Source organism: Rhincodon typus, chromosome 3 (assembly GCF_021869965.1).
Source record: "Rhincodon typus isolate 14 chromosome 3, sRhiTyp1.1, whole genome shotgun sequence".
NCBI classification, from domain to species: Eukaryota; Metazoa; Chordata; class Chondrichthyes; order Orectolobiformes; family Rhincodontidae; genus Rhincodon; species Rhincodon typus.
In genome coordinates, this window is record NC_063334.1 from 88,778,986 (window position 1) to 88,801,962 (window position 22,977).

Below are 22,977 nucleotides of genomic sequence, written 5' to 3' on the forward strand. Positions count from 1 at the left end.
AAATCCAGTTGCTGTCAAGCATAGCGACAGTGATAGGACTGAAAAAGAGGTTCTGCAGAAAGATTTAGAATGTAAGGAGATAAACTAAAATACAGAACCCAAGGTGATAATCTCAGGATTATAACCTGAGCCACAGGCAAATTGACATAGGATAAATAAACTAAGAGTTAAATGCACAGCTGAACTTTTGATGCAGGTGAAACTGGTATCAGTTCATGGGGCAGTGACAGTGATGACGTAAAAGTGAGTTGTTCTGGTTAGACAGCTCATTTGAACTGTGCTAGGGCCACTGCCTTGGCGAACTGAATAACTCAAGTGGTAGATAAGGCTTTAGACTAACAGGGAAGGAGGAGCATGACGACATAGACTTACAAAACAGAAATATATAGCAGCATTGCAAGGCACCGATTTTGAGAGCGATACCCAGAGGAAAGGTCAGAGAACACAAGCATGAAAAAAATGCAGTAAATAGGGTCAAAGGGAGGAACAAAAGAAAAAGGTAAAATTATTTAGTTGAACTAGTTGAATACATGTAGTTTTCAGAAAACAAATGCATTAACAGCACCGACAGAGGTAAAACTTAGTGGTCCTTACAGAATCATGGTCACGAGGAATTTGAAGCCAGGAACTAAATATTCAGGGGTAAAGACCTTTATAAAGCACAGGCAGGAAGGGAAAGGTGGGGGATTGGCTTTGTTAGTACAAAAATAGAAAGCGTAGAATATAAGAGTATGAGTAGGCCAATCAGCCCTTCAAGCCTGCTCCGCCATTCAATTGGATCATAGCTGATCTGACATTCATCATGTCTACCTTCCTACATCACTCTCAATTCCCCTGCTGATCAAGAATTTACCTATCTCAACCTTTAATTATACACAAGGACTCTGCCCCACAGCTTGCTGTGGCAATGAGTTGCGTAGACACTCAACCCTCAGAAGAAATTCGTCCTCATCTCAGTCTTAAATTGGCACCATTCATTCTGAGACTACGTCCCCTAGCCCACGAGAGGAAACATACTCTGTCAAGCCCTTTAAGAATTCTAAATGGTTCAATGAGATATCCTCTCATTCTTCGATAGTCCGTGAGTAGACCCTTTCATGAGCTTTGAGGTACCTTGTCAACTGCCTTCTGGAAGTCCAAATATAATTACAGCTAATGGTTCCCCTCTATCTATTCTGGTGAGACTTCCTTAAAAAACTCTAATTAAAGATGATTTCCCTTTGATGAAGCTGTGCTGCCTCTGCTTAACTCAATTATCCAAATGTGCTGCTATTACTTTCTTAATAATTGATTCCAATACTTTTCCAACAATAGATGCTAGGCCAATTGGTATATGGTTACTGCTTTTTGCCTTATTTCCTTTTTGAATAAGGGTGTCACATTGGCAGTCTTCCAATCCTCTGGTACCATTCCAGAATTCAAGAATTTTTGGAAAATTACAACCAATGCATCCACTATCTTCGTAGGTAGTTCTTGTATGATCCTAGGATATAAGCCATCAGGGAGAGGGGACTTATCTGTCTTTGGCCCCATTAATTTGTCTACTACTACTAATCTAGTAATAATGATAGTACTTCATTCCTCTCCTGCATACTTTCATTATAAATGAAATATTCCACCGCAAAATATCTTCCATTTCCTTATTCTCCACAACTATCTCCCCAGATTCATTTTCAGTTTTTATTTTCCTGGCTAGTTTGCGCTCAGTTTATTTTCTCCCTTTATTATCTTCTTAGTCTTATTGCTCTAGAATTCTGGAATTCACATTATAGAAGGAATATGATAGCACTGGAGAGGGTGCAAAAGGAGATTTACTGGGATGTTGCCTGGGCTGGAGAGTTTCAGTTATCGAGAGGGATTGGGCAGACTGGGGTTGTTTTCGTTACAGCGGAGGACATCCAAGAGAGGTCATGACTGAGATAATATAAAATTGTGAGGGGCACAGATAGGACAGACAAAGAAACTTTTCCACTTGAGAGGTATCAATGAACAGGGGGCTTTAATGTAAGAGGTAGAAGGTTTAGATGAGATGGGAGGAAACATTTTTCATCCAGAGGATGGTGAGAATCGAGAACTCACTGCCTTTAAAGAGTGGTAAGAGGCAGAAACCCTCACAACATTTAAGAAATTTAGATCTGCACTTGCAATGTCAAGGCATATAAAGCTTTGAGTCAAGTGCTGGAAAATGGGATTATAATAGTTAGGTGGCTATTTTTGACTGGCACAGATGTAATGGGCCAAAGGGCCTTTTTCTACACTGTAGATCTCTGGCTCTTGCTATAAAGACCGACATACCATTTACCCTCTTCACTGCCCGTCACATCTGCATGGTTACTTTCAGTGACTGGTGTAAAAAGTCACCCAGGTCTCATTGCACCTCCCCTTGTTGTCATTCAGATAATAATCTTCCTGCTTGTTTTGCTACCAAACTAGATAACCTTACATTTATCCACATTAAACTGCTTCTGCCATGAATTTTGCCCACTCGTTTAATTTGTCCAAATCATTCTGAAATTTCTCTGCATCCTCTTCAAAGCATACCTTCCGACCCAGCTTTGTGTCATCTGTAAACTTGGGAGATGTGATATGCAGTTTCCTCATCTAAATTATTAGTATATATTGTGAATAGCACTGATCCCTGTGGTACCTGACTGGTCACTACTTACCACTCCAAAATGACCCAGTTATTCCTATTCATTGTTTCCATCTGCCAACCAATTCTCAATTCATTTCTGTACACGATTCTAACCCCGTGAGTTTTCTCACTGAGAGATACTAATCTCGCCGATACAGTGAGATAGAATGTAATGTGGGAAAGGGTGAGGTTGTGCACTTTGGCAAGAAGAATAGAAGAGTGGATGTTATTTAAATAGAAAAGGACTGCAGAAAACCATAGCAGAGTGAACGGAGGGTCCTAGTGCACGAATCTCAAAATGCTTTGGTCGTTCCCATGTATGGAGGGATTTTCTTATGAGGAGTGGTTGAGTAGGTTGGGCTTGTACTCATTGGAGTTTAGACCTTATTGAAATATAGAAGATTCATATTGACTGGGCAGATGCGGAGAGATTGTTTCATCTTTTGAGAGAGTCTAGAACCAGATGGCATAATCTCAGAAAAAGGAGTTACCTACTATTTAAGATGGAGGTGAGTAGCAATATTTTCTTTCAAAGGAGAGTGAATCTGTGGAATTCTTCATAAAGGGCTGTCGAAGCTGGGTCACTAAGTATGTTCGAGGCTATGATGGACAGATTTCTAATTAGTAAGGGATCAAGGGTTTTGTGGAAAAGGCAGCAAAGTGGAGCTGAAAATCATCAGATCAACATGACCGCATTAATGGCAGAGTGGACTTGATGGGGCAAATGGCCTACTTCTGCTCCTACACCTTATGGTCTTATCTGTGGAAACTAATGCTTGCACAAGCATTACAGCAAGAGTGAACAGTATCATGAAAGGTGTATTAATTCCTACAAGCAAACATTTCCTCAAAACTCTTAAAACCAAATTTGTATTTTCACGGGTGCCCATCACACAGAAACTACGCTTTTCCACTGGAGAAACTCTATAATACATATTTGGATTCTGTCTAAATGTATTATGTTCACAGATACCGGAATCTGAAATTTGCAGATTGAAGTATGTATTTTCACTGACCTGGAAAATAATAAAAGTACGAAGAACATGTAAAAAGAAATGGGAACACTTTAGAACCAATAAAAGTTACTCAGAACAGTGAATATTTTACACTAGGTTTACCCTGTGCACATTTAAAGAAGTCGACTGAAAAAGCCAAAGATAACACCTATATATTAATCATTTAAAATCATGTGAGGTGTTTGTAACAATGTTTTCTTACTTTAGACAGATTGCAACTCACCTGCAAGGGAACAGGATCTATGAGGTAATAACCTTCAACAATCTGCTCCTTCCTATAGTGCTCAATGATTTCCTCTATACTGGAATAAAATGCATACATATTTTTAAATAGATTGTCAAAGTCATAAGCAACGAACTGTCTATATTTAGAAAGCTCAACTGACCAATAGGCTAAATACATGCAATACTCTTTAGGATTATGAAATATGATATAATGCCTGTCAATGCTTTCAAGGTGAAATTACATGTACATAATACTGTAACATGAAAATACTCAAATATTTTCAATCTTAAGAGCTACCAAACAAATTTATATTGCAATCAGGTATATAGCAGGAACAAACATTAACAAAGTAGCTTGAACCACTAAAACTTTTACTTGATTATACAAATGACTGTCTCAAAAAAATTGCTATGATAGTGTATGGGTTAATTTCACCACTACCAAAATCTAACCAAAATCAATAAGATTTATTGCATCTTCTTCTGAAGACAGAGGTAATGTAATAATTCAGCTTCTCTGCCATTTTACTATCCCCCAGTATAAATTCTCCTGATCGTCTGTCTGTAAGGGGACACATTTGTCTTAGCAAAAATGATCTTTTCGCATACCAACAGAAGCATTTACGGTCCATTTTTAATGTATTTTTTTGCTAGTTTTGATTAATTTTCTATTCTCGCTTTGTTGATCAGTTCTTGATTTTCCTTTTGCTGTACTCTAAAATTCTCCCTATGCTCAGCTTTATCACTATTTCTGGTAACTTTATAAGCCTTTTCTTTTAAGGCCTATATAATCCGTAATGTTTCGAATGGGCAGACATTCGAGCACAACTGACCAAACCAGCACAATATTAAGATTAAAAGGAAATTTTGAACGAGAGTTACACCTAAAACCACATATTTTGGGGTTTCCCATTAAAAAAAAAAAATTGGTCAGTCAGAACCTACCCTCCAGTCTGACCATATTGCTAGCTTGACTTAGTAAGCTCCCACCATTTATGCTAATTAGGTAAAGATGCTATGAGCATGTTTTAAACGTTTTCACTCAAAAATCTCTAAATGAAAAGATTGTTGTATTATACTGTTTGTAAAGGAATAGCAACTATACTCTATAAAAGTTGTTATCCACAGCACCATACTTATCTGCTGCTCTGCAGCCAGGTGTCAAGCAACAATATTTGCTACATGAAGAACTGGAAGAAATCTGAAGTTATAGCATTTTGAGTCTTATTTTCAACTTATCAAATCTAGAAGACATCCTGCTGCTATCATGTTTTCTATGATTAAGATCAAAACAGTTTAAACTGATTTAACATTGAATCTGATGTCAAAAAAAACATAAATAAGCTGCAGAGACAGAAAACTGGTTGAATCATGCAAGAGCAAAACTGTTATTGTCGCAGCAATAATCATGCAGCTACAGCCCTTAGCAAAATGGAACCCCAGTGACACCATAGAGACATAGGAAAAAGTATAAGTGCAGGCTAACACTCAATAGTTTTCTGAAAAAAGGTACTAGAGATGAGGAAAGGGTCAGCTTTTGTGGGTAAATGAGAAAGGGTTAAATCTGTTTACAAGCTGCTGATGAGTGAGGATGACAGTAAAGTCTAGACAAAATTTCAGAAAATTTAGTACATATCATAGATCATAGAATCCCTACAGTGTGGAAACAGGCCCTTCAGCCAAACAAGTCCACATTGGCCCTTGAATCATCCCACCCAGACCTATCCCCCACCTAAGCTACACATCCCTGAACACTACGGGCAATTTAGCATGGCCAATCCACCTAACCTGCACATCTTTGGACTGTGGGAGGAAACCGGAGTACCCGGAGCAAACCCACGCAGACACGGGGAGAATGTGCAAACTCTACACAGACAGTCGCCCAAGGGTGGAATTGAACCCAGGTCCCTGGCACTCTGAGGCAGCAGTGCTAACCACTGAGCCACCATGCCATATCTCCAGCAAAAGTCAAATCATCAGATTCACTGATATGAATTTTAAAGACTGAGAACAAACCAGATAAACTGCTTGACAATTTTTAAGCAAGACTGAAAAATACAGCCAATGTAATTTCAAAGAAACAAGACGGAGCAGGTCATTTGGAATTCCAGATACCTGGAAGCACAAATCAATTTGTGCGGAAAAGACAGTGTCTCACAATATTCCAGGCTGTAAAGTTCATGAAGCCATAAGCAGACAAATGAAGATACTGTCTTCTCAAATGTTTAGCCATCAGTTAAGAGAGCTGTTGCAATGAAACAGCAACAAACTAATTCCTACCACAGAGAAAAATTGAGAAGTGGATCCCTCGAGTTCAGATATAAAAGAAAATATCCCACATATGAATCAGACTCTAGAGTGCATGAAAACCCCAATTACAAGAAAAAGATATGTGGACAGAAGAAAGATGAAGAAAGTGCAGTTACCTGATGCGAAGCAACAGGGAAGATGTGAAGGTAAAGAAACCAAAACACACGCAGCCTGGACGATGTCAGTAATTTCAGGAAAACAACAGACACAGGAACCATACAAATGCATGAAATTGCTGGATACAACAGTTTCCACTGAAACAAAATTCACACAATTGTCTAGATCAGGAATAAAGTAAGAAAATAAGCCCATAATTATAGATATGAACCTTAATACCAGAACACCTAATTACAAAGTAACATGATTCCACTCAGAAAAGGGGTTCTTGTGGCACAGTGGTACCGTCCCTACCAGGGGTCACAGGGTCACACAGAAAGGAGACAGGCCCTTCAGCCCATGCCGACACCATTTCCCTGAATGTGGCCCTTATCCTTCTAAATCTTTCCTATCCATGTATTCATCCAAATGCCTTTTAGATGTTGTTAATGTACCCGCCTCAACCACTTCCACTGGCAGCTCATTCCATATACATACCGCCCTGTGTAAAAAAGTTCCCATGTATTCTTTCCCCTCTTACCTTAAACTGATGCCCTCTAGTCCGCAATTCCCCAACCCTGGAAAAAACACAGAGTGCGTTCACCCTACGCATGCCTCTCATGATATTATACTCTTCTAGAAGATCGCCTCTCAGTCTCCTACGGTCTAAAAAAATAAAGCCCTAGCTTGTCCAACTTCTTCCTATAAATCAGCCCCTTGAGTCTGGCAACATCCTTGTAAATTTCTTCTGCACTCTTTCCAGTTAACCTATAGCAAGGTGGCCAAAACTTAACAATACTCCAAGTGCGGCCTCATCAACATCTGGTACAACTGCAACATAACTTCGCAACTTCTGTACTCAATGCCCTGACTGATGAAGGTCAGTGTGCCAAAAGCGTTCTTCACTGCCCTATCTACCTATGACTCCAATTTCAGAGAACCATGCACCTGAACTCCAAGGTCCCTCTGCTAACCTTCCCCACTGTTGAGGTTGGTTGGCTCGCTGAGCTGGTTTGTTGTTCCGCAGACGTTTCGCTACCATGCTTGGTAACATCCTCAGTGCAGCCTCTGATGAAGCGTCGGTGTGTTTTCCCGCCTGGTTTTTAAACTCTGGGGTCCGTTGCGATGGATTGCCTCACTTCCAGGTTTCCTCCTTAGTGGAACGTATATGGGGTCGAGTTCAATGTGTTTATTAATAGCATGCTTCGTGGAGTGCCATGCTTCCAGGAATTCTCGTGCTTGTCTCTGCCTAGCCTGTCCCAGGATCTTGGTGTTGTCCCAGTCGAAGTCGTGGTTCTCCTTGTCTGTGGAACAAGAAACCAGCTCGGCGAGCCAAACAACCTCAACACCCACAACCCGAGCTACAGATCTACTCCAAAACCTTAGAAACCTTCCTCACTCTCCATGATACCACCTATTTTAGCGTCATCCGCAAACTTCTTAGTCATGCCTTGTATGTTCTCATCCAAATAATTGATATAGATAACAAACAGCAATGGGCCCAGCACTGACCTGAGGCACACCACTAGTCACAGGCATCCAGTCCGACAAGCATCCCTGCCACTATTACTCTCTGCTTCCTACCATCAAGCCAATTGTATATCCAATTTGCCAACTCTCCCTGGATTCCATGTGACCTAACCTTCCAGAGCAGCCTACCACGTGGAACCTTATCAAAGGCCTTAATGAAATCTGTATAGACTACGTGTACTGCCCTGCCCTCATCAACCTTCCTGGTTACTTTATCCAAGAACTCTAACAAATTTGAGAGACATGATCTCCCACAGATGAAGCTATGCTGACTACTCCTAACCAAACCTTGTCATTCTCAACGCATGTATATCTTATTCCCAAGAATCTTGAGGTTGGTTGGCTTGGCGAGCTGGTTTGTTGTCCCGCAGATGTTTCGTTACTACGCTGGGTAACATCATCAGTGCAGCCTCCGAAGCAGCAGCGGTGTGTTTTCCCACCTGGTTTTTAAACTGTGGAGTCCATTGAGCTGGATTGCTTCACTTCCGGTTTTCCTTCATAGTGAAGTGTATATGGGGTCAAGTTCTTTGTGTTTATTAAAGGCTTGCTTCATGGAGTGCCAGGCTTCTAGGAATTCCCGTGCCTGTCTCTGCTTAGCTTGTCCCAGGATTTTGGTGTTGTCCCAGTCGAATTGGTGTGGATTGAGATGAGTGAGTATTGGTCATGTCTTTTTATAGCCAGTTGGTGTTCGTGTACCCTTATTGTTAGTTTCCTTACTGTTTGTCCGATGTAGTGTTTCTCTCAGTCTCTGCAGGGGATCTTACAGATGACATTGGTCCTGTCCATGGCGGGTCTTTAGTTCGGGTGAGCAGTTGCCGTAGGGTTGATGTGGGCTTGTGTGCCACTCTGATGCCCAGCGGTCATGGGACTCTTGTGGTTAGTTCCGATGTGTTCCTGATGTAGGGTAGTGTGATGAGTGTGTTGGGACGTGTAGTATCTTCCTGATGTTCTTCGTGTAGGCATCTTCTGACCCAGTTTTTTGGATATCCATTATCCTTGAAAACCTGGAAGAGGTATTCTTCATCTGCTTGGCATAGTTCTGTGTTGCTGCCCATTTAAATAGTGTTCGCACGCAGCTTTGTTTGTGTGCGCTGGGATGGTTACTGTTGAAGTTCAGTACCTGGTCTGTGTGTGTGGCTTTTCTGTGTACTTTCGTTTGGAGTTCCGCATTTGTCTTGCACTCTACCATGACGTCCAGGAATGGGAGCTGTTTGTTCTTCTCCTCTCTGGTGAATTTTATTCCGGTGAGGGTGTTGTTTATAAGTTTGTGTCTCTCCTCTAGTTTGGTCCGTTTAATGATGACAAAGGTGTCGTCCACGTAGCGTATCCATAGTTTATGTATCCCTTACATATCCCCAGGGATTCCCTTGATCTCAGTTGCCTACTCCTGAGCCATGCCTGCCTCAATATCTCTTGTCATCCAGGACTCCCTACTCCTGTCAACATTGCCCTAGACCTGAACTCTAGCTATCACACTTTTAAAGGCCTCCCACTTGCCAGAGGTCCCTTTGCCTGCAAACAAAGTACTCCAATCAATCCCTGCAAGCTCCTGTCTAATTCCATCAAAATTCATCTTGCCCCAATTTACAACTTGAACATGTGGACCAATTTTGCCCCTCTCCATACTATTTTAAAATGAATAGAAGTATGGTCACTGGTCCCAAAGTGCTCCCCCCACTGTCACCTCAGTCGCCTGTCCTGCCCTATTTCACAAGAGTAGGTCGAGTTTTGCCCCTTCCTGAGTAGGGCCCTCTATATACTACTTGAGGAAACTTTCCTGAACACATTTCACAAATTCCACCCCATCAAGTCTCACCTGCTCTGGGAGGTGTGTAATAACATCTCTGAACAGGTTGGTTAGAAAAATAGTTTAAATTTTAAAAAGACCTGAAAGGATAAAAAGCTGAAAAGAAAATGGTTATCCAAGTAAAGACACTCTGAAACAGAGCAATGTTGCATTAATGATACACCAGTTGTCACATCTCAGTTTCCCTGTATCAACACAAATTAAAGGGACACAAGGAGGAGATATTAGCTTCAATTTCTACATCACTGAAACACAGGCACTGCTATCCCAGGGCTAAGCAACTGTGAAGAGCGGCAGCTAATCTCAGTAAACAAAGCAACAAGTGTGGTAGAACTGAGGGTTGAGGACAGTATACCCACTGAAACATAAGACGGAGTTTATTTCTCAATAATTAATTATAGTTTAGTTATGCATCTATTTAACCAGGTATTAATACTATACTATATTTAATTATTGTAAAATGAAAGATACTGATATTGATACATATACGGTTCCTTGTCTGTGTATGTCTGTGTGTTAAATGGAGTGTCACATTACCTCATGTCAAAATAAACAAATGCTGAAGGCTTGCATTTATGGATCAGGCTGATAGACTCTATGCTGGAGGAAACTCACTTTCTACAACCCACCACGTACCTTGGAATTGCAACAGTGTTTTAAAATTTGAAAATACAGCTGCATGTCCTGCAATATACTTCAGTTTCTTAATTTATTTACTTCTGAAGCAAAGCAGTTAAAAGAATGTGACAGGCCTATGCATGTATTACTTTGGAATTAAGTTATGGAATTAATTTTATATAATGATTTCATAAGACAATCTCGGCTGTACAGTTTCAGTATAGTGAGATGGCTTGATTCTTGGTAATAACACACCTGTATCGCTGGAGAATTTAAAAAAAGGTGACTTTTAAAGTTACTTGCTCCAGTCAACAGTAGTTATTGTGAAATCACATGGGAGCAAGTTGTTCTTTTGACTAAAAGCTATTGAAAGGCTGAGGAATTTTCCAGAACATTTAGGTGAATAAGTTAGACATTTGGAATGATATGAATCATTAGCATGTGATACTACATATCCTCTACTAAGACAAAAAATATTTTGTAGTGCTTCGTTTTCTTACTAAAAAGAGTCATAAACATAAGCTAACAAGGAAAAGCTGTACTGAAAGGGACAATTCCTAAATAACTCACATCTTAAGGAAACAATCAGGAGCTGGTCAGAAATAGTAAGTTGACCATTACGATCAAGAAACCAGTTGTGATCTAAATGCTCCACATCTTACACAAAAGAATCCAAAGTCAGAAACAAGGAGAATTTGGACTAAATCCATCCTTTTTTTATGAAATGGCTGAATGCTTTGAAGTCTTTTGATTATTGTTATTATATTATTATCACTATTAATACAGCAAAGAAACCAGGCGTTCAACACCAGTAAAACGCAAATATAGTTAAAAGAAATAAAAACAAAGTTGCTGGAAAAGCTCAGCAGGTCTGGCAGCATCTGTAAAGGAAAAAACAGAGTTAACGTTTCGGGTCTGGTGACCCTCTGGCTGGGAGAGTGTCAGTTTATATGCAGAAAAAAGTGAGGAGGATGGGGTAGGGAGTAAACGATAGGATAGAGCCTAAAAGGGAGAGAACAGCAGTTGGACAGACAATGAGTTGATAACGATCAGGCTGGGAGGGTGAATAGTTGTTAATGGGGACTGTTGGTGACTAACAACAGGTGTGTGTGATGCAGGCTATGTGGTAACAAGGCCTGGTGTGTGGGGCAGGGGGCTGGGATATTGGAGAGCTTAGGCCCTAAAATTATTGAACTCAATACGGAGTCCAGAGTGCTGCAGGGTCGCCAAGCAGAAAACGAGGTGTTGTTCTTCCAGCTTGCGTTGAGGTTCGCTGGAACACTGCAGCAAGCCAGAGACAGAGATGTTGGCCAGCAAACAGCGTGAGCAGGACTGTTTGGGTCCCCTTGTCCTTACTTACTATCCCACCAGCATCCACATCCAGAAGATCATCAGTTGCCATTTCCACCACCTCCAGCAAGATGCAACCACCAGATACATATTCCCCTCCCCTCCCTTGTCCGCCTTCCACAGGGACCATTCCTTCCAGGGCACCCTGGTCCATACTTCCTTCGCCCCCAACACTCCATCCCCGCAAGCCCCCCCCAACCAACAGACCTGCAGCACCTTCCCCTGTAACCAGCAAAGGTGCAGCACCCACCCATTTACCTGCTCCCTACCCAGTATCCAAGGGCCCAAACATACCTTCCAGCAACACTTCACCTGCACTCCCCACAATCTAGTCTACTGCATTCGCTGCTCACAATGTGGTATCCTCTACATTGGGGAAACGAAGCGCAGACTGGGTGACTGCTTCGCAGAACATCAATGTTCTGCTCGCAAAAAACAAACCCTGAACGACCTGTTGCCTGCCACTTTAACGCACCACCCTGTTCCCTGGCTAACATCTGTCTCTGGCTTGTTGCAGTGTTCCAGCAAACCTCAACGCAAGCTGGAAGAACACCACCTCATTTTCCGCTTGGGGACCCTGCAGCCCTCTGGACTCAATACTGAGTTCAATAATTTTAGGGCCTAAACTCTCCCATGTCCCAGCCCCCTACCCCACACACCAGACATTGTTACCACATAGCCTGCATCACACACCACCTGTTGTTAGTCACTAACAGTCCCCATTAACAACTATTCACCCTCCCAGCCTGATCGTTATCAACTCTGTCTAACCAACTGCTCTTCTCTCCCTTTTAGGCTCTATCCTATCGTTTACTCCCTACCCCATCCTCCTCACTTTTTTCTGCATATAAACTGACACTTTCCCAGCCACCATCAGTTCTGATGAAGGGTCACCGGACCTGAAACTTTAACTCTGTTTTTTCCTTCACAGATGCTGCCAGACCTGCTGAGCTTTTCCGGCAACTTTGTTTTTGTTCCTGATTCACAGCATCCACAGTTCTTTCAGTTTTTAATTAAAAGAAATACTTGAAAATGATCTCAAAAAAATGAGTCATTGATTGGGTAAATTCCATCAGGATGAACGGTAAGTCAAATGGACTTGATTATCAGCAAACTGATGGAAAAGTGGATTGAGAGGGTAGTAATTGGTCAGGTTGTGATTTGTCCCTTTATATATAGTTTTGAAGGAACAAAAGCAAAACACTGCTGATGCTAGAAATTGAAAATAAGTAGTAAAAATTGCTAGAAGCACTCAGCAAGTCTGCCTCTTTTCAAGGATGCTACCATAGTGTTACCAGTTAATATTTCAGATTGTTGAACGGTCTCTAAACCATATTTTAAAGCAATGTCTGAATATTGAAATTCAAGGTAGTGGACAGAGAATTTGAGGAAGGGAGACATTTTAATTATTCATCACTCAGATCCTTAGCTATGGATGCGTGAAGAGCCACCCTATCAGTACGAGGCCATTAGAACCCAATGAAGGAGTCAAAAGAAAGCATCCAAACTAATAAAAAGCAAACAATGCTCAGGTCAGGCAATGTCAGTTTTCTCTCCCCACAGAGAAAATGACCTTGCAGCAGAGGATAAAAAGGCTGCTGACTAATAAGTGTCAGGCAGCACTCAAGATGCCAAAACCACTGGCACAAGATAGGCCACCCTTCCACTGTCTTATTCCCAGATTATCTGAGACTTTTCATCCCCACTGCCTCTTGCTGCAGCATGGTAACGCGACTTCCAATGCCTCCCTGAACTGCCAAAGTGAGATCACTTTGATTGAGCCAGCAGCCTCAAATACATTGCAGGGAGCTGTGTCAAATTCAGTAAAACAATGTCACTACCTCTAAATAGCTAAGTCATTAATTGGACTGACTGGCTGATAACATCTGTGGAACAGACAAAGTTGCCATCCTGCTCCGGACAATTCCAAAGAAAAGAGAAAGAAGTGGAACAAGAAGCCCTTCTGCCAACTGCACAGGGTCAGCTAAATCCACCTCAATGTTTGTACATTTCCTGTCCTGAATGGCATTTGTTCCACATCGTACTCACTCGTTCAGTCATGGAGGCTTATATTGTTCCCCAGTGGGGGGAAAAAAGAAGCAATCACCTTGGTGCTAACGTTAGATTAAAAAGTATCTGCACATCCTAAATCTAGTTGTTAGGCATAAGCAGGACAGTTGGTCCATCAAGTCTGTCACAGCTGATTCTCAAATAATCTTTGCTCTTCTGCATTTTAAATCTGTTAGAAAAAAAATTGCTTTCGACTCTAACTGCATGCTTAACAGTTGATCTGGATCAACATGTTAGAGCGCCGATGGCTTGTTTCTAAGAGTCAGAGTCATACAGCACGGAAACAGACCCTTCGGTCCACCTCACCCATGATGACCAAGTTTCCCAAACTAAGCTAGTCCCACTTGTCTGCATTTGACCCATATCCCTGTAAGCCTTTTCTATTCATGCACCTATCCCAATGTCTTTTAAATGTTGTAACTGTACCTGTATCTACCACTTTCTCTGGCAGTTCATTCCACACACGAATCACCCTCTGTTGGCAACTTTTGCACATCAGGTTCCTTTTAATTTTTTCTCCTCTCACCATAAAAATATACCCCCTAGTTTTGAAATTCCCCACCCTAGGGGAAAGACTTTTACTGTTCACTTTAGCAATGCCCCTCGTTATTTTATAAACTTCTATAATGTCACCCCGCAACCACCTATGCTCCAGGTGAAAAAAATCCCAGCCTATCCAGCCTCTCTTTATAACTCAAACCCTCTAGTCACTGCAACATCCTGGTTCTCTCTAGATACTGCCAGACCTTATCAGAGCTAGTAGCAGTGGAAATATGGCCACTGCATCTACCCAAAACCGGACAGAGAAGTTGCTTTCCCTTCTGGAAGAATCTAGGACCAGAGGGTACAATCTCATAACAAAAAGTGGCACCCATACATGAGATGCAGACAAACTTCTTCTCACGGGGTATTAAATCTGTGGAATTCTTTACTGTATGGGTTATTAATGATATTCAAGTCTCGAGCTTGAATCAAGGATTATGGGGAACAGGCAGGAAAGCAGAGCTGAGGATCATCAGATCTCATTGAATGATGGAGCAAATTCAGGTTGAATGGCCTATTTCTGCTCCAACATCTTATGGCCTTATATCCTAGGCACTGCACATATTATTTGATAACAAATGAACAGTTGAATCTGAAAGATGAAATAATTTGTGGTTTAATCATTTTGGCAGTTGCACTAGACCTAAAGTCTTCTTTGGTTACACAAAACAGTGTGGAATATTCATTTTGGGCAATATCTATATTTCATTTCTACTCCGAGTTTAAGTAGTCAAATCCTCCAGTCTCACTGTTTTTATACAAACTGATCATTGAACATTCTAGAAAAATTTATTTCTAGTACTGAATCAATTGCTTGATGTTTTTAAAGAATAAAATTCTCTTAATTGTTTTTAAATTCACTCAAGATACAGTCACTGATAGCTGGCCAACATTTGCTACCTGTTTGTTGAGGAACCAAACAAGGAGCACTAAATTGAGAATTTCTCTGGCCTAAGAAACAACAGAATATATCTACCACCTAAACAGGAAATAGAACTTGAACGTTGCGGCTGTGACAGTCGGAAATCACAACAATTGAGCTATGAAACTTTAAAGGGCATGCCATGGCAGAAATTTTCAAATTTGGAGTCTTGTTTTAAATTGCATGAGAAAGACATACAAATGGAAAAAGGAATTCAGTATTCAAGACTGCAGTCATCAAATTGAAATTTAGATATTTGGAAAGTTTTGGGGAACAAGTGAAGCCCATGAAATAATGATTTTGTTCCCCTATGTAGATAATTATATTGATATTGATGAAGTTAACCTTAACAGTTCACTATTCATACAAGCATCAGCACTGAACTCCTTGCCTCATGACCTGAAAAGTCAAATAAAAATATGAAGGTTAACTTGCCTGGAAAACAATGTTCAATCAGCTCTCTGAGTATATTCTCAAGGGCAACACAAATACAGACCATTTACAAGGAAGCTTTAAAAAAAAAAGGAATTCAAATGTTTTTATTCTCCAAAAGCAATTAAATATGGCTATATTCAGTGTTACTTAAAAAAAAATACATAATTGTATGGAATTCCTTTGACACTGCTTATGTAAGTCAGGGAACATAGTTTGTCCTTTACTTTTTTAGCATGCTGTGTGTGTCTCAGCTTCCTTGTTTTGTGTGTTACGCTCTTGGTTTGTCAATTGGTCTTTGCTTGCTTCACCTAATTGTTTTTTTGTTTTTTTTAAAGTGGGAGTAGTGGGTAGCACTCATGGGAAGAGAACTGTTGAGAACTGCAGGTTTTTAAATTTCCTAGGCTGGCACAAATAAAGAAGCCAAGAGAGATATAGAAGCAAGGTCGTGCTGGTTGTGCAGAACAGAAGACTCTGGAGATTAAGTTAACACAACTAAGCTCGGTTCGCAACAAACAACTACACCTCCCAGTCGTGGACCATTTCAACTCCCCCTCCCACTCCCATTCCTTGGACAACATGTCCATCCTGGGCCTCCTGCATTGCCATAAGGATGGCACCCGAAGGCTGCAGGAATAGCATCTCATATTTCACTTGGGAACCCTGCAGCCCAAGGGTATCAATATGGACTTCACGAGCTTCAAAATCTCCCCTCCCCTTACCGCATCCCAAAACCAGCCCAACTCGTCCCCGCCTCAAGCCGCACCCCCATCTCCTACCCACTAACCTCATCCCGCCTCCTTGACCTGGACCGACCTATCCCCTCCTTAACACCCCACCTACATTCACCTTTACTGGCTCCAACCCCGCCTCTTTGACCTGTCCGTCTCCTCTCTCCATCTTCTATCCGCCTCCGCCTCCCCCTCTCTCCCTATTTATTTCAGAATCCCCTTCTCCTCCCCCACTTCTGGAGAAGGGTCTCGACCCGAAACGTCAGCTTGCCTGCTCGGCCTGCTGTGTTCATCCAGCTCTACATCTTGTTATCTCAGATTCTCCAGCATCAGCAGTTCCTACTATAACTATAATATTCAGTTGTTTCCTCCACCCTTAATTTGCAAAAACTGTACAAAAGAAGAGAACAGTTACCTGTTGTAGTATCGGCCACCCATCATAAATTGATTGCTCGATGTTGGAGATATTTTAAATCGTTGAATATTTTCATTAGTCCGAAAATAAAGCGAGTAGTCACCCGGTGTGTTATCTGATGGTCTTACAAGAAAGCTGCATATTTGGCCAACTAAATAAAAGAAATGCAAATTTAGGATCTTCTCTAAATCGAAGAAGCTTGCAATTAAGTGTTTGCTGAAAACAGCTGGATATATTGCAACTGATGTAAAATGCAATCATATGCTTTATGCAATATGTGGCGTTCAGCCCACAGCAACCTCTTCCATCATTCCAGTTACTTGCATTCCACTTCTTATTGATGTGTTTTCCAACTACTAAGACCTATTTCTACCAACCCTTTAATTCCATCACTAACCCAATTTAATGTGCAAGCTGTCTGCTCATCCCTAATCTATATTTTCCCTACTGTTCTTAATTCACCTCAACTCACTCATCCCTCACTCTCAAGGTCACTCAAAGCAGCCAGTGGTTCCTTCATCCATTTCCTTCTTTCACTTCTGTTTACGTGAAAGAAAATTAGTGTGTTTTCAATCTACAACTTTGTGTATGGGATGTTTTAAAACTAATCTCAAATTAGGACGAAGAAAAATGCTGCTCTAACTCAACTTTTAAAATTGTCTTGACAGTCAGTTAAAATTGTTACACTTTGCAACTGCCATTAAAATACAAGGTAAAAAATGTTTTTAATTGCTTCAAAATTGAATTGGCATTGAAAATGGCCTTTTTCAACTTAATAATCTTTCTGGAGTTTTTAGAAGACCAAATTGAAATTATAAGTTTATACTTATGTCTGCCTGTGTGAGTGCACACACACATCCTAGCAATTTATAAATGCTATTAAATACAAACTTGCTCTGAACAATGTTTATAAAATTAATCATTAAGCTTATTTTGAAACAAAAAACTAAAAGCTTGCAAACATGATTTAGCACATGAGCATACAAAATAGCAAAGTTGTGTCAGTGTGTGCAATCCATGGACAAACTTACTAAAAAGGGCAAGCATGTGTTTTAGGAAAAATTGAAAGTTTTAAACAAAATTAACGAAATTAGTAAAGTAAAAGTAGAAAAGGCAATCTAATAAATTTACTTAACTCTTGGTACTACAAAATATACTTCTCTTTAGAAATTAATGTTGATAAATATTAGTTTCTGAAAGCACACAGTTGAGCTGTGCAGACACTCAGGAGTATGTGCATGCCAACTGGTGTATCAATGCATTTTCTGGTTCAGGAAACTGTTGGTGTGCATGTAGCGGCAGGAAAAATTAGAGAAAAAGGTAGTAGGAGAGGAAAACGCAGCAACAGGTAACATTACAGGAAGCCATGACAACATTTGGAACTGCTAACAGATTGCCACCTAGTCTCATTGTAGTAAAATAATACTCAAGTTTAGTGGAGAGCACAGATATTTTAAAGTTGCAATATACAATGTGTACCCAAGGGGTTAGACCACAGTTTTTCTTGATCTCTATTAATGAACTCGACCCGAGTACGTAGAACATACAATTTCAATATGTGCAGATCACCCAAATCTTGAAAATAGTGAGAACTGAGGTCAAAAGTGAGACATCAAGAAGAAACAGAGGGACTAACAAAATAGGAGGATACGTGGCAGATAAAATTTAATATAGAAATGTTTGGTGATATTTTGTCAGAAAGAATGAAGGGAGGCAATACACAATAAAGCTTACAAATCTAAGGAAAATGCCAGAACAAAAAAAAAAAAAAAAAAAAAAACTTGGGATGGGTCGGTATCAGAGAAGTTAGAGAGAAGACCAGACATGAGGGACTTCAGTTGCTTGGATAGACTGCAGAAGCTGGGAATGGTCTCCTTAGAGAAAGTGGAAAAGAGATTTTATTGAACTGTTCAAAATCATGAGAGGTCCAGATGAAAAGATGAGGGGAATCAGTTTGCATTGGTAGGTGATTTGACAGCCAGAAGACACCAATTTAAGGTGAAGTGGTACCAAACAGGTAACCAAGGAAAAAAAAACTATTTTCACAGCAGGTGATTAAGATTTGGAATGCACTCTGAGTATGTAGTGATCCAATCATAGCTTTGAAAAGAGAGTTGAATATTTACCCAAGCAGAAAAGTCACATGGCTATCAGAAAAGGCGAGGTATGGAGCTAGTTGAATTGTCTTCACAGAGTTTGGGCAAGGGCACAACAGGCCCTTATACTCAAGTCATTCTTTAATAATATCATTCAAAGGACTTTTGACATAATGGACAAAGGTAAAAATGAGATACAAGGACATGTTTTAGAAATACAAAATAACATTTTCACGCAATTAGCCGATAGCATTGTCGTAAATCAATACCTGTCATCAGTAGATTATATGCGTCTTGCTTTGATATCTTGCCATGAAACCAGCTGAAAAAAGTGAAAGTACGATAATTTTTAAAAACATTTTTTGCTTTAATAATATTATCTATTAAAGCAGAGCTGCATTAACCATGCAAGTCAAATCAAATTGTACTGCAAAAAGTGAACAGAGAGATATTCACCTGCTATAACTTGGAGGTATTTTGGGAATGCAAGGTATGGCTGCAGTAGCTTACATGTTGCTCACGGATGCTAAAAATTCATGCAAGTTTTTTCCAGTCAACATCTCAGAAGTCAGACACCCTGACTAAATCTCCTACATGACAGAATACACCCAGATCTTGCTCTCCACCAGTAATGGACCACTCAAGTGCAGAGGACTGGGTTTTTATAGTCCAGGCTTACAAAACTACAGTCTCTGCTGCATTCTCAAGTTGTCATGCTATCTTCACGCACAAAGATCTTCATCAGGACAAAATATAGTTGCTTAACCAAGGAAAGGAGACGATTATTAAAATTTATATATCTCAAAGAAGAAAGTGAACAGGAAAAGAACCTCAAATGCTTTATATAGGACAGCTAAACTGTTTCCAAACATTGATTAACCTGTGGCAGGCATTCAATTTAATTTTCTTTCACCTTTCGACCTTATTTAAAACAACTCAAATGAATCAATATTTTCAAATCAACTTGTTCAGAGCTGTTAGAGATGTTATGATATAACTGTGGAGCAGGTGGGGTAGGGACACTATCACTGCACCACATAAGCCCTCTTTCCATCTTTTGTAGTCAGTTGGATCTCCAGCACGTTAACATTCATCAAGGTTGAAATGAACAATTTACAATTCAAGCTATCGTGAAAACTGTTGGGTTTCCACTTGCCATTACGAAATGCACTTTTTCCTGACTTGCTAATATTCATAAAGTTAGATTTGCATCCCAGTTTTATCAAAGAACCAAGAAGGCAAGTCAATCATCAATAGTGTCCTATCACTATGGCTCAGGTATCCAACTATCAAGTTACTACAGGCAGTGCTTTGGTTCTGTTTCTCATGTCAGTTGCTGTGTTTTGGAGTCAGCCCTAACCCAAGATAGTCACGAAATTGGCCAATAGACAAGTGACAACTATGACAAGCGTTCAGTTCTCAGTACCAGGAACCTTTTACTGTCGATGGGGAAATACCTAACATCAAAAGTCAGTACATTCCCACCATCCATTGCCCTACACAGTGGTTCCATCAATTGGCAGTGCAGAACTTCAGTTGCAGTTACTTGTTTTTCTGCAATCACACCAAAGTAGGCATGAGGCAGTAGATATCTTGACACATGTGATGCCATATTTAAGAAAGGTGGTAAAGAAAAGCCAGGGAACTACAGGCTGTTGAGCCTGACATCAGTGGTGGGTAAGTTGTTGGAGAGGATTCTGAGGGACAGGATTTACATGCATTTGGAAAGGCATTGACTATCCCTAATCTGTCAATGTGGCTTTGTGCATGGGAAATCACATTTTATTAACTTAATTAAGTTTTTTGAAGAAGTGCCAAAGAAGATTGAAGAAGGTAGAGCAGTAGACATTGTCTACATGGACTTCAGCAAGACATGCAACAAGGTTCCATGGTAGGCTACTTAGCAAGGCTAGATCACTTGGACTCTAGGTCGAGCTAAAAAAACTGGATACAAAATTGGCTTGAAAGTCAGAGACAGAGGTTGGTGGTGGAAGGTTGTTTCTCAGACTGAAGGCCTGTGACCAGTGGCATGCCACAAGGATCAGTGCCAGGTCCACTGCTTTTCGCCATTTATATAAATGATTTGGATGTAAATATATATAGAAGGTATGGTTAGTAAGCTTGTAGATAACATCAAAATTGGTGGTGTAGTGGACAGTGAAGAATGTTATCTTAGAGTACAATGGGACCTGATCAGATGGGTCATTGGGCAGGAGTGGCAAATGGAACTTAATCTAGATAAATGCGAGGCGCTGCATTTTGGTAATGCAAATGAGGGCAGGACTTATACACCTAATGGTGGGGCCCTAGAGTGTGTTGCTGAACAACAAGATCAGTGGTGACGTTCCGGAAGATTAGAGGGTGGCAAATGTTGCCCCATTGTTTAAGAAAGGTTGCAAAGACAAGCCAGGGAACTACAGGCCAATGAACCTGACATCAGCGGTAGGCAGGTTATTGGAGAGGATACCGAGGGACAGGATCAACCAACATTTGGATAGTCAAGGTCTGATTAGGGCTCGTGAGCAGCAAGTCTTTGAGATTTTCAAAGAGGTATCCATGAGAATAGATAAGGGATGTTGTCTACATGGACTTTAGTAAAGTCGTTGACAAGACCCCGCTTGGCAGGCTAGTCATGAAGGTTAGGCTGCATGGGATCCAGGGAGAGCTAGCTAATTGGATTCAAAATTGGCTCGATGCTAGGAAGCACAAGGTGACAGGTGAAGGTTGTTTCTTGGACTGGAGGAGGCCCGAGAGTAGTGGTGTGCCACAGGAGTCGGTGCTGGGACATTTGTTATTTGTTATTTACGTAAATGATCTGGATGTGAATGTACAAGGCATGATCAGCAAGTTTGCAGATGATACAAAATTAGGAGGTATCATTGATAGTGAGAAAGGTTATCAAAAATTACAGAGGGATCTTGATCAGATGGGGAAGTGGGCTGAGGATTGGCAAATGCAATTCAATACAGGTAAGTGTGAGGTACAGCACTTTGGAAAGTCAAACTAAGTAGGACTTATGCAGTAAATGGTAAGTTCCTGAGGATTGTTGTGGAATAGAGGAACCAAGGAGTACAACTGCATAGTTTGTTGAAAGTGGCGTCACAGGTAGACAGGGTGGTGAAGAAGGCATTTAGCATGCTGGCCTTCATTGGTCGAGGCACTGAGTATAGGAGTTGGGACATTATGTTACAGTTGTACAAGGTGTCAGTGAGGCCATACTTGGGAGTATTGTGTACAGTTTAGGTCACCCTGTTATAGGAAAGGCATAGTTAAAGTGAAAAATGTGCAAAGAAGATTTATGAGGATGTTGCCAGCACTAGTAGGCCTAAGTTATAGAGAGAAGTTGGCCAGGATAGGACTTCATTCCTTGGAATGTAGGAGAATGAGCGATGACGTATTGAGATGTATAAAATCATGAGGGGCATAGACAGGATGAATGGATGTAGTCTTTTTCCCAGGGATGGGGAATTAAAAATTAGAAGCCATTGGTTTAAAGCGAGGGGGGAAAGACTGGAGGACCTGAGGGGCAACTACTTCACGCAGAGAGTGGTGCGTACATAGAATAGGCTGCCAGAGAAAGTGATTGAGACACGTACAATTGCAACATTTAAAAAACATTTGGATAGGTACATGGCTGGGAAGGGTTGAGGGGGATATGGACCAAATATGGGCAATTGGAACTGAGTGGACACCATGGTCAGCATGGACCACTTTGGACAGAAGGGCGTGTTTCTATGCTATATTATTCTAGGACTCTAAGGGTGCAGGTACATAATTCCTTGAAAGTGGAAAAGCCAAATTCCAAACGAACGTCATCTACAAGTTCACTGACGACACCACTGTAGCCAGATGGATATCTAACACTGACGAGTCAAAATACAGAAGGGAGACAGAGGGCTTAGTGACGTAGTGCAATGACAGTAACCTCTCTCTTAACATCAGCAAAACTAAAGAATTGATCAGGGACTTCAGAAAGAAAGGAGGAGAACAAAGCCCCATCAACATCAATGGAACTGAGGTTGAGAGGGTGGAGGGCATCAAGATCCTCGAAGTTGAGATAACCGACAAACTGTCCTGGACTTCCCACATAGATGCAACGGTCAAGAAGGCACAACAATGCTTCTTCTTCCTGAGGCAGCTCAGGAAATTTGGCATGTGCGTAAGGACCCTCCCCAACTTCT

General features: G+C 40.9%; 1 protein-coding gene across 1 annotated transcript in view; it reads right to left on the reverse strand.

Annotated features, from left to right (window-relative positions):
* The window catches only part of LOC109916106 (ras GTPase-activating protein 1-like), a 294,682-nt gene that overhangs the window by 211,155 nt on the left and 60,550 nt on the right, over nt 1–22,977 (reverse strand). The window contains exons 7-9 of the mRNA XM_048619515.1: nt 19,066–19,118; nt 16,701–16,851; nt 3,875–3,953 (exon numbers count right to left, since the gene is read on the reverse strand). Coding sequence (XP_048475472.1) covers nt 3,875–3,953; nt 16,701–16,851; nt 19,066–19,118 — 283 coding nt within the window. The remainder of the gene's footprint in view (nt 1–3,874; nt 3,954–16,700; nt 16,852–19,065; nt 19,119–22,977) is intronic.